General features: G+C 38.3%; 1 protein-coding gene across 3 annotated transcripts in view; it reads right to left on the reverse strand.

The window, feature by feature from the left end:
• Nucleotides 1-5010: 5010 nt before the first annotated feature.
• Nucleotides 5011-12082, reverse strand: part of TTC21B (tetratricopeptide repeat domain 21B) — a 105094-nt gene continuing 98022 nt past the window's right edge. For 2 of the 3 annotated variants that reach the window (XR_015152743.1, XM_086370689.1), the window contains 3 exons: nucleotides 10921-11041; nucleotides 6951-7018; nucleotides 5011-5554 (listed from right to left, as the gene is read on the reverse strand). Coding sequence is in view for 1 of the 3 variants with exons in the window: in XM_086370689.1 (XP_086226815.1) it covers nucleotides 5477-5554; nucleotides 6951-7018; nucleotides 10921-11041 (267 nt within the window). In the remaining 2 variants the exon portion in view is untranslated. Of the gene's footprint in view, nucleotides 5555-6950; nucleotides 7019-7844; nucleotides 8118-10920; nucleotides 11042-12082 lie in introns of all 3 variants that reach the window. The other variant, XR_015152719.1, reaches the window with a different exon arrangement.

Raw genomic sequence — 12082 nt, forward strand, 5'->3', positions numbered from 1 at the left:
AGCCATCACTCTATTGCTCCCTTACCCTCAGCCCTACAGCCGAACATTTTGCTCTCCTGTCTCTAGTTTCTCCCCTTCCACTCATACTTTGTTCAAATTAGGAAGGGGCCCTCTTCCTGCAAGGGGTGTGGCTGGAGGTGTGTGACCTAGAGTGTTAGCTTCTGCTCTGCTCCCTGGTCAGTTGGGTCACCCTACCCAGGTCTTATACCACACAACCATTGTGGCCATGTGATTTCGCTTATTTCCTCTGGCTTCATACTAACTACGTTTGGTAGGATCATCATTAAAACTGTTACTAGAATCACGGGAAGTGCAGAAAGTGGGTTTTCCTGTCTTTTTTTTTTTTTTTTTTTTACTATTTCGTTTTGGCTGTGCTGGGTCTTCGTTGCTGCCTGTTTTCTCTAGTTGTGGCGAGTGGGGACTACTCTGTAGTTGCGGTGTGCAGGCTTCTCATTGCAGTGGGTTCTCTTGTTGCAGAGCGTGGGTTCTAGGCACACAGACTTCAGTAATTGCGGCACGTGGTCTCAGTTGCAGTTCCTGGGCTCTAGAGCACAGACTCAATAGCCATAGGGCACAGGCTTTGTTGCTCCAAGGCATGTGGAATCTTCCTGGATCAGGAATCGAACCTGTGTTTCCTGCATTGGCAGGCAGATTCTTTACCACTGAGCCACCAGGGAAGCCCTCTCATTTATTTTACCCTGTGGTTGCAAGAGTACGCTCTTCACTCATTTCTATGGGGTACTCTCATCTCCCTTAGTAACTCCTGGGCTCTCCTGTTATCAGCGCTGCTATCAGCACTCTCCTATTTCCATTTTCTGGCAGAGTATTTCTCTAACTGCTACTTCTTGAATCTTCTTTGACAACTGAAATAAACCAGATTAGGTTTTGTTCAAACCATTAGTAGTAAAGTGTGGGTGTTAAGAGTTGAAACAATGTCAGTGTCAGCTTTTGTTTAGTTTTTTTCTATTCATCTTTGAGAAAGCGATCCTTTTTTTAAAAGGAAAAAACATCCTTTTTGGGCGGGGGGATGGGGGGTGGGGGCAGGGTATGTGTTCATTGCAGTTAACTTCAAAAATGGCACATTTCTCATCACTATTCCATCACACAGACATAACTACCATTAAAAACTGCATTAGTTGCAGTAGTTGTGTGTTGTCTATGTGTATATATATCTATGTGTACATCTGTTTGAGCTTCCCTGGTAGCTCAGCTGGTAAAGAATCTGCCTGCAAGGCAGGAGACCCTGGTTTGATTCCTGGGTCGGGAAGATCCCCTGGAGAAAGGAACGGCCACCCACTCCGGTATTCTGCAGAATACTGGAGAATTCCAGTCCATGGAGTTGCAAAGACTTGGACATGACTGACTTTCACTTCACTATACATCTACTTATTATTATTATGCAAATTAATTTTATATGAAGTTATGTTTCCTGAATTTTCACTTATTATTTGTAGGACACCCAGCAGTTAAAAATCTTTGAAAAAAATTTTAAAACATGAATAGTAAAAAAAAAAAAAAAATCTTTGAAAACGGCTTTTGATGACCACATTATCAGGTAAACTAGTATATATTCAAACACTTCAATTATGGTGAATGTTTTGACAATAATCATAAAACCTAAACTTATTGCTTTCATCAGTTTTTAAACCAAAAAACCTTGAGAAAATTTCTGTCTCTTATGATGTATTTCTCTAAGTGAGATTTCCTGGTCAAAGGATGAAGCCTTAATTCATAGCACCAAATTGCCCTTCAGAAAGGGTGCATGACACTTCTACCAACAGAGGATCAATGTGCTGTTCTCCTTGCACTGTTGCCAATCTTTCACTAAAAACAAACAAAAAAAAATAGCATTTTCTACTTTATCAGCACTAGCACAGGTTACACGATCCTGTTAAAAGGCTCTTCACTTATCACCAGGCCCAAACTAGGAGGTTTCCTCGCAGTTTTAACTGGTCTTTTGGTTTCCATAGTGATTCTATTATCTACCCTAGTGCAAAGTTGAACCTAGCTTCCTCAGCTGTCCATGCATAAAACCCTTCTTTCCAGAACTGCTCTAGGTTCTTGACTTCTGGAAAAGAAAGCTATTTCCTTTTGGGATCCAGTTCTTCATACTAGCTGACCTGAGGTCAAAGGACATTGAACTTAAAACCGCTTCCTTATCCTTATCCTGAGGGTGGTGGCATTCAAATCCCAGATTCACAGAAAATTCTTTCATTCGTGTTGTGTCCCTCCTTCTCCATCTCACATGTGGACCCTAAACTCTCATTGAACATGCTATGGGAACTGATTCCTTCAAGTAGCAATTCAGTTCGAGTTCCAGCTTTCCTGGATGTGTGATGTCGGGCATGTGCACAAGAAAAACATCAGAGATTAGCAAGTACTAAATAGAGGGTTTAAATACCGTGACAGAGTACAGACTGACATGATGGCTACCTTATAGAGTGTCACTGGACACGGACAGGGCCTCTGAGCAGGTGATTAATAAACTGATAACTAAGTGAGAGAGTAAGCCTAGAGAGGGAGGCTTGGAGACACTGAGTTGGGGATTAGGGAGAGGAGAGCAGGGAGAGAATTCCAGTAGAGGAGGGAAGGGTAAGTCTGTTCAAAAATTAGATGAAGAGAGATTTATGCATGTAGAGTGCAACACAATTTCCAGTTGGGGTTGGAAGAGTGAGAGACAAAGAGGCAAGAAGGGAAGGGAGACCATGCATGAGAATCCTGACTCCTGTGTGCCTGTGCTTCTGAGGGGCCTGACTGGCCCTGTCAGTCTCTCCGCTGTCCTTGCTCTCTTTTCTCCTGTGAAGGTTCTTCTCAGTTGCAACTACTACTTGACCCTGTTTAGTTTACAATAATAGAGCTGCTATTTATTAAGAGCCTAAGTGAGTAAGATTCATTATAGGTTTTATGTAAGTTCTCTCATTTAATTCTTAACAACAACCCGAGGAAGGTTATTATCCTGATACGCTTTTTTATGGATGAGAAAACCGAGGCTCAGAGAGCCTATGTGACTGGAGAAAGGTAGTAAGTAGCAGAGTCAAACTTTAAACCTAGGACGGTCTGGCTTCAGGTCCACATTCCTCGCCACAGCACTACACTGCTCCTCACTCAGGCTTCTCTTTAGTAGTGTCCACATCTGTAAGAACGTTCATTCCATTCAGGTCTTGTTCCTTATTACCTCGCCATCTCTGTGATAGAACACTCAGTTTCATCTGCTAGCCAGATGCAGATAAGAGAATGTTTCTTACAGACACAGTCTGTCTTAGTTATGGAAAGCATCTCAATTTAGGAAAGGCTGGTGTGAAATCCAGGTTCTGACAATTTTTCTGTGAGCTTGGGCAAATTTTAGATTGAGCTTCATCTCATTATCTGAAAAATATTATTTCTCTAGAGAGTTTATTGAGAAATAAAAGACATACTTTAAAGAAAGTTCCTAGGATAGTATCTAACAAATGGCAGAATAAGTGGCTGCTTAAGAAACAAACACAAACTCCTCATTTTATAGATAGGAAAACAGATTTGGAAACGTCTTGCTGGGAGAACAGATGTTCTACTTTCTCCATCCAATTTCCATGTTTCTAGCATTCTACAATGCAGGCTCATTGGAACTGCTACGGGTATTCTGTTGTATTATGTCCTTAACAATGTCCATTCAGTTTGAAAGTTTTTCCCCCTAAATTACAGAGAAAGATAATGTGTCACAGGGCCAGATTTGTAAAAGAGAGATAATAATATCTGTATCATAGGACTGTGAGGACAAAATGTAATAAGACATGGAAGTGTTTTAACAGACATGAAATATTTCATAAATGCTCTAATTATGAAACATTTCCATGAAACAGCATAACTAAAAATGATTAGAAATCTTATAACACATAATTGGAATTAAAAGGACTCTGGAAATTGGAGAAGTGATTTGAAATAAGAATGTAACTCAAAAGAAATAAACATGAAGTACTTTAGGAAAAGGAAGTGACTTTTAAAAACTATTTATTGAAAATGCAGTTAAAATGGAAGACTGTGTTTATTTTATTTTTAAAACCAAGATGTAGATGTAGATGAAAAAAGATGTAGATACACTAGGAATGATGCTAAGAATTGAGTTTATGAAGATCAGGTTTATGGTGTGCTGCTGTGCTCAGCGGAGAAGGCAATGGCACCCCACTCCAGTACTCTTGCCTGGAAAATCCCGTGGACAGAGTCTGGTGGGCTGCAGTCCATGGGGTCGCAACTGAGAGACTTCACTTTCACTTTTCACTTTCATGCATTGGAGAAGGAAATGGCAACCCACTCCAGTGTTCTTGCCTGGAGAACCCCAGGGACAGCAGAGCCTGGTGGGCTGCCGTCTATGGGGTCGCAAAGAGTCGGACACGACTGAAGCAACTTAGCAGCAGCAGCAGCTGTGCGCAGATGCTCAGTTGTGTGACCCTATTGGACTGTAGCCCACCAGGCTCCTCTGTCCATGGGCTTCTCTAGGCTAGAATACTGGAGTGGGTTGCCATTCCCTCGTCCAGGGTGTCTTCCCGACCCAGAGATCGAACCCGCATCTCTTGAGTCTCCTGCACTGGCAGGCAGGTTCTTTACCACTAGTGCCATCTGGGAAGGCTAAGTTCAATTCAGTGTAAAGAGTAAGTAACTCTCTCAGGTTGGGGGCAGGAATGCTAGGGATAGCGGGGTATGTGGTTGCTTTTTACATGGTGTGCTTTGTGAGTCCCTGCTGACCGAAAATATTCTCTATCAGGTGTCACAGTGTCTAAAGTTACACCAAAAGACCTTGTCTTTGGGCTAAGGTTAAATATTGTTATAAAGGTCTACCTATTTAATTTCCGGTACTGGTTATTTCTTAAAAGAATCTCATTGGCATTAAAAGCAGGAAGAATCAATTCAACAAAGAAGGGAAACTCACAAACGCTCTTTATACTTTTCCAAAATATTCTTCTAAGAAAGTCAGTTTCTGTAATACTATGTGTTAACATGGGTAGTTTACCCTGAATTTGCAAAACTCACCATGTGTTTTGAGTTCATAAATTTCATAAAACGTTTATTAAAAATGTTTTCTTTTTTATAAATATTTACATGGAAACTTACTCAAACCTTTGAAATAACAGAGAATTTCACAAAAATGTTTAACAGAGACCAATAGTATTTTAAACATATTTCCTGAAACAATATCCCTTAGAAAAGATACAGGGTACTTACCTATCTAGATTTTAACAAAATATTCTTTATAGAAATGGGTTATAATCTTTATCACAGAAACACCAAATCTGCACCTAATCAACAGAGTCAATTAAATAAACCAGCTCATTCACTTTCTCCATCAGAAGACATCCATTTAACACAGTGTTTCTCTTTATATGCAACAGCAGCCTCTGCTGGAGAAAGTATGCTTTCTAATACAAAGTATTAGCTTAACCTATTTTGTACTGGAAGAACTCAGATTCTTTCCATTTCTTGCTTTGAAAAGTTAAAATAATTTTCAAGGTCTTAAAGATGTGCGAGCTTTATCAAGTATATCCTTTCTGATTTTGGGGTAAGTTGGATGTGCTTCAAGAACCTGCCAAAACAAACAAAATAAAACAAAAACTTAACTTATAATTCATTATCAAGAACTGGGGAGCCACAAAACTTACTAGCAATGGCATTACAGTTAAGATTACATTATAATAATATTGCAAATACAACAACACTTTTTAAAGGTGGTATCTGAGATATGACATGGTGACATTTCTATTAACAGTAATTAGATGAAAATGGTAAAAATGTACCACTACATGTGGAAAATAAAACAAATATAATTATTTCCTTATTAGATCAGTTATATAAAACAATTATGATCAATGATTTAAGATAACTTTTAAAATTTAGCTATTTATGCATGATATTTAACAAATCCTTAGAGATATTTTTACCCAGGAGTACACATTTGTGTACTGGAATGATTTTGAAACATACAAATTTCCAGGTCTACTGAGTTGAAGAGTAGGGTGGTAGTCATAAAGAAAGAAAAATCAAAACTCCACAAATTAATATATAACCTTAACCTTAATGTGAAATGTTGCCTTACATAGAGACTCAGTAATCAACAGCAATCACTGGAGCCAAGTATTCACTATAATGATGCTGACACAGTTATCTGGGATAAGGTACACTACATAATTCTCTGCTAAGGTGCTTTTCTTGGAGCTCCCAACGATATTTAGTACAATGCCTTGTATGAATATCAATGGGACAATGTATTTATAAAGAAATTGCAAATTCTAAAACTGCAACTCAAAAGTTTGTCATTTAGCAAGGGATCATTTAGTCAGAAACCAGTCGCTCAATCATGTTTGCTGCTTTGCAACCCCATAGACTATAGCCTGCTAGGTTCCTCTGTCCATAGAGTTGTCCAAGCAATAAAATTGGAGTCGGTAATCATTCCCTTCTCCAGCAGTCTTCCCAGCTCAGGGATCGAACTCTGTTCTCCTGCATTGCAGGCATAGTCTTTACTGTCTGAGCCATCAGGGAAGTCGAGAAACCAATTACAGAAGTGTAACTGAATGGCTTCTAAATGACAAAAATACCTCTTTAATTTATAAATCTGAATCCTCTAATAACCAGACTTGGACACAAACATAAGAACTTCTATTCAGAACAATGACCTGGAGAATCTATAAAAATCTTCGGATATTTTCTGACTTAAGGATTAAGTTTGTTTAACATGCTTCTTGTCTAGCCTCCTCCTTTAAATTGGCAAACCTTATTTGAGGCCTAATTAAAAACATGTTTTTGATTTAAGTAAACTTTATTTTCTAAACTTTGAAAACCGGTAATTTCTTCCAGATGTATCCAACGAGGCATTGAACCAAAACAGTACATCCTCTATCTCTATTCATGTACAACTTGATATTAAACAAAAGTAGGAAATAGCACATCTGAAAAATTTTAAGAAATATAAATTTAAGTGTTACCTGGTGACATATGTCAATTGCATCCACATATCTTTTTGCTTTTAAGTAATTAAATGCCAGTTTGTATCCTGTAAAGACAAAACCCCCAGCAATGATATAGTATTATTTATTTATAGAGCACACTATTAGTATTACCTTTCTTGGCTTCCTCCTTTGTTTATGCTAATATTAGAGAACTCTTAGTGCAGGGTGATGACTGTACCATGATAGAAACGATAAGATAACGGAAGGTGGAGTGATACAAAGGAGAACAGGTACCAAAGAAAATGGAGTTGGAACAAGGGGCCACAGCTGGGCTAGAAGATGGCCGGCCATCCCACAAATATGGTTTTGCAACTTACAGAAAAGTCCCATTTGTTCAGATTACAGTAAAAACTGATCACAGAGCAGTAAGTGATAACACGGCTATTCCTTTACACAGTACTGATGTACTTAACACATCAGGCAAACTGGTTCCTGAGGTTTACATTCTGTTAGGAAAGAGCGTATGTTATTTAAGTAATTACGGAAGTACATGGATGATTTCAAAACTGAGATAAATGCTATGAAATAATGGCACAGGCCAACAGCACTGTAATAAGAGATCTGGGGTGGGTGTCAGGCAATGTGTGAAACCTGAAGGAAGAGGCATAATGTAGGCCAAGGGGGTGGGAAGAAAGAATTCCGTTCGGCAAAGAGAACTGCACATGGAGAGGCCAGTGGTAGAGGGAGACACAGCAGCCAAATGGGCCTGGAGTGCAGGGGGAGCAGAGGGCAGTGCAGCAGCGGGGTGACTCAGAAGGCAGAGGGTTAGTCATTAGACGGCCACGTCAGCCACATGTGATAGTGAAATGGCACACTGCAAGGAGTATTTATTTAAAATCTTTATTTATTTTTGGCTGTATTGGGTCTTACGGTGCACGCGCTTTCTCCAGTAACTGCAGTGGGTGGGCTTTCTCTAGGTGTGATGAGCAGGGGCTGCTCTTTAGTTGTGGTGTGTGGGCTTCTCACTGCAGTGGTTTCTCTTGCTGTGGAGTAAGGTTCTAGGTGCGTGGGCTCAGAAGTTGTGGCGCACGGGCTTAGCTGCCCCACAGCATGTGGAATGTTCCCAGACCAGGGGTTGAACCTGTGTCCTCTGCATTGGCAGGCAGATTCTTAAACAGTTGGACCACCAGGGAAGTCCAAATACTGACATTTTGGAAGAAAGTTTTAATACATTCTTAAATAACTGTTGTTCTATAATAAGAATGCCAATTTCATCTTAGTTTCTTTAGTAGTAAGCAAATAAGGAGATGAAAAAGTAGATTCAATAAATAAGATATAACAGAATGTAAATAATATGTAACTAATAATATATTTTGCTTTACCACTTAAAAATATGAAAAGGACATTTGAATGCTGCTCTTGGACTTTAATCAAAGGACCCCTGAAGAAAATTTTTAGAATTTCAAAACAATGTTTTAGAAGAATTATTGGCTTAATGCAATCATGGTAGCAAGAAGGAAGGAACAGAAATTATCTAAAATTCATAGTATTCAATTCACACACACAAACACACACACAATGAGAAATGTCCAAGATGAAAACAGTATCAGAGAGGTAAACTTGATATCATTAGAAAGGAATTATAAAACAGAATAATAAATAGTTTGTGACATTTAAAAAGGAAAACAACTTAAAGATGTCATGCCAAATATGGAAACTAGAGCCAAAAAAACCTGGACATAACTTTCAGTTTCCGGCTTCCTGACTAGCTTTGAGCCCTTAGGCAAGTCACCGGTAGCTGTCAATTTCAAGTTTCTGCATCCAAAAATGGGGAAGATAACCCTGCTAACTCTTAATGTAAATTTAAAGATCAAATTAAATACTTGTGAAATGCTTTAAAAAATTTCAGAGTACCACACAAATACTAATGTTTTGTTTTTTTAACTGTGTAAACACTAAATTAGAAGCACAAAGTTGTCATAATGAAACAAACTTGATCGTTTCCTTCAAAAAAAACTTTAGAGAGGAAATGAAGAGCTACACATGGCAAAGAACATGTGTACCAGTTTCATTACACCTGTCAGGCTTCTAAGAATTCAACTCTTTGTGTAATCAGGGGAAAAAAAAAAAATGGGGGGAGAGAGCCTGAGCTCGTGAAAGCAAGAAAACAAAAACACAGTGTAAACAGCCTAGTGACTGTCACATAACCTGAGAACGACTGTGAAGAGAGAAACACGACTGTGTTCTCCTCGCAGTGGATCTCGGCTCCTTGGTGTCTTTTACAGTGACAGTGCTCAGGCTTGAATTCTATGCAAAGAACACAACTATGATTTTTAGGGTTTCCTGACAAATGAAAAAAAATGCATCACGAACTTGGCCAGAAAGGCTGGGAGTATTGGATGCAATGATAATCTTAAAAAAGAAACTGTAAGAATTAATTGACAGCCTCAGAGAAATGTCTTTACAGAGAAATGATTTTAAAGAGAGGTCAGAGGAGCTGATAAAATCACCTATAAAGTTCAAAGAGAACACAATGAAAGAACGAGTGACCTAGACTCTATTTGCTGGTCTTTGAAGGAACAGAATATTTAAATAACTACACTTCTAATTGCATTCCTTCTGGGGAATAAAGCATCGGAATTACATATATTTTAAAGATTTTAAGGAATTTTCATATTACAAGCTGACTTTATTTGTAACATGAACAAAACCTGAGAAGGAAAAATACTGTCTACAAATTAGTTTCTGTGCTCTGAACAAGTCTAGTAAAGTAACAGACCCGAGAAAAAGTAGGGGAAGTCCTGAACTGACAGCAGTAAGTTTAAAGATGACCTATCTGACTGTAGATTAAATCTGAGTCATTACCGTGACACAGATGCTAAAAAGACAGATGTCATCTTGAGTTGAATTATCAACTACTCAATGCCTCATTAAAAAAAAGCTTCATTATACATACAATTCGTTCGTACATCACACTTAACAGTTTTTTCATTTCTAGTAAAACAGATCAGGAGGGACATAGCCAAATATGGCCTTTTCCAAACTTATTTGGCCATGAAATCTAATCTCTTCACAGTCAACTCTCTTTTTTTTTTTTCCAACTCTCTTTTTTAAAGAAGTAACTATCAGTATCTCACCCAGTATTCCAAAGCAAGTTTGGGAAATGCTATTTGAGAGTTTCCAGGAGACAGCAAGGAGGGCGAAAGACTTGAAAGCAAGTCTTAGGAAGAATGAAAAAGCACCTGAGAACAGTCTGGAGAGAAACTGAGGAGAGACATGACAGAGTTTGCAATTGAGGGCCCTTATGTATAAGCGGGGAAGAGCTCTGCGGGTTGCTCCAGAGAACAGACAGGGCAGTGTCAATGAAGCTGATCTCAGCTCCACACAAAGAGAAGCCTGGGGGTGAGCTCCCTCACAACGTGGCTGTCAGTGGTCACTAAGTATATTCCAGGTGCCGCCCATCTGTTAGGGACCTTGGCGACTAGCCTTCCTCAAACCAAAAGTCTACCACTGGGACAGGATGATGTTTCCAGATGCTCAGGGGAAAAAAAAAGTTCTGTCGTCAACTTATCGTGGGAAACACGTTCTCTACGTGATATCCACCACAATGCATATTAGGGCTTAGAATCTTTGAGAAATTCTGCAGTAAAGCAACCAGCAGAACTTGATTTAATGCAATGTTTTTCTCACTTCTTTCACAATGAACACTTTCTCCCACAGTATTACATTTTTCAATTACAGGGTGAAGGGAGACAAAGGGGCAGAATTAGATTAGATGTCCTCTAAAGCCACTGAGGTCGAGTTTGAATCTCAGCAAACTATACCTAATAAGTTAGTAGCTAATAATCTATTAGGAATGTAAAATTTATTTCTCAGGAATGACAAAGGATGTTGGCTGTTAATGTATATCTTGTCCTTAACAAGAAAATCAAATTTATTTAAATGAAGGTTTACACATAAAATCCACGTTTCCGGTGAAAACCTAGTGTTCAAATGTTAAACTCACCTACTGCTGGGTTTGTCTGGTTGCCATGTTTCCATGCTATCTCATAGTTTAAGGCAGCATCCATGTATGCTTGCTCTTTTTCCATAATGTAGCCCATATATTCATAAGCTTTGCAGCATGACTAAAAATAAATACAAGACGTATCAATAGATTAAGCTTGACATCACTAAGATTTTATGGAGTGCTTATGACTATAGAGGTCAATCATATTAACTTATTTAAATGGCCCATAAAACAATGGTTTTCAATCTTGGCTATGCAATCACATCATTTATGGGACTTAAAAAGATTCTGATGCCAAGCCCCTATCCCAAACCTACAGAATCAGGATTTTTGGGTGAGAGGCAAGGACATGTTTTATACATATACTTAACACTTTTTATTACAAATAATTTTAACAGATATAGAAAAACAGTATCGTGGACCCCATGAATCTGTTTCTTTAACAATTAACGCCTAATACTGTCTCACTTCTATCCCATATTTGTCCCTCTGTATTGTCAGATAAAAAGTCCTCAGATACTATAACATTGCATTCATAAATATTTTAGTATACTCTTTAAGGACTTTCTTTAATCATAATCACAAATTATCATGCCTAAAATATAACAACTCTTTGACATTACCAAATATATAGTCACTATTCAAATTTCAAATAGCCTTAACATAATTTTTTTGTTTGCTTGTCAGGATGAGGAACTAAATAAGGCCCACACACTGTGATTTGAAATGTCCCTAAGCTTCCTTTTGATCTAGAGGTTTCCTCTCTCTCTCTTTCCTTGCAATTAAATGTAGGAAAAATATGAATGTTTATCCTAGAGTTTCTCACAGCCCAGATTTAGCTGAGTGCATCCTTGTGGTAGTTATATAATACATTCCTATGTCATTGATATTTCCTGGAAATTGTATTAGATCTAGAGGTTTGGATCTGATTTTGATTTGAGGGAAAGAGATGAAGCTACTTACTTCATAGATCGCTGCTCTGCCAAGCCACACTGCTCCTCAGGAAAAAGCAAAAATGCACAATGCTGTGTACATGTTTTTAGGTACATGTATAATTGCTATTTTTTCCCAGAATGTTAATTTAAAAAAATTTGAAAAACAGAAAAGTAGGTGTATTAAAACTCATGTTGTTTGTTATTTTTATATGTTATTTTTCTAT

This window comes from Bos grunniens, chromosome 2 (genome assembly GCF_055505025.1).
Source record: "Bos grunniens cultivar Pamir isolate PY7600 chromosome 2, Bosgru_T2T1.0, whole genome shotgun sequence".
Classification (NCBI taxonomy): Eukaryota; Metazoa; Chordata; class Mammalia; order Artiodactyla; family Bovidae; genus Bos; species Bos grunniens.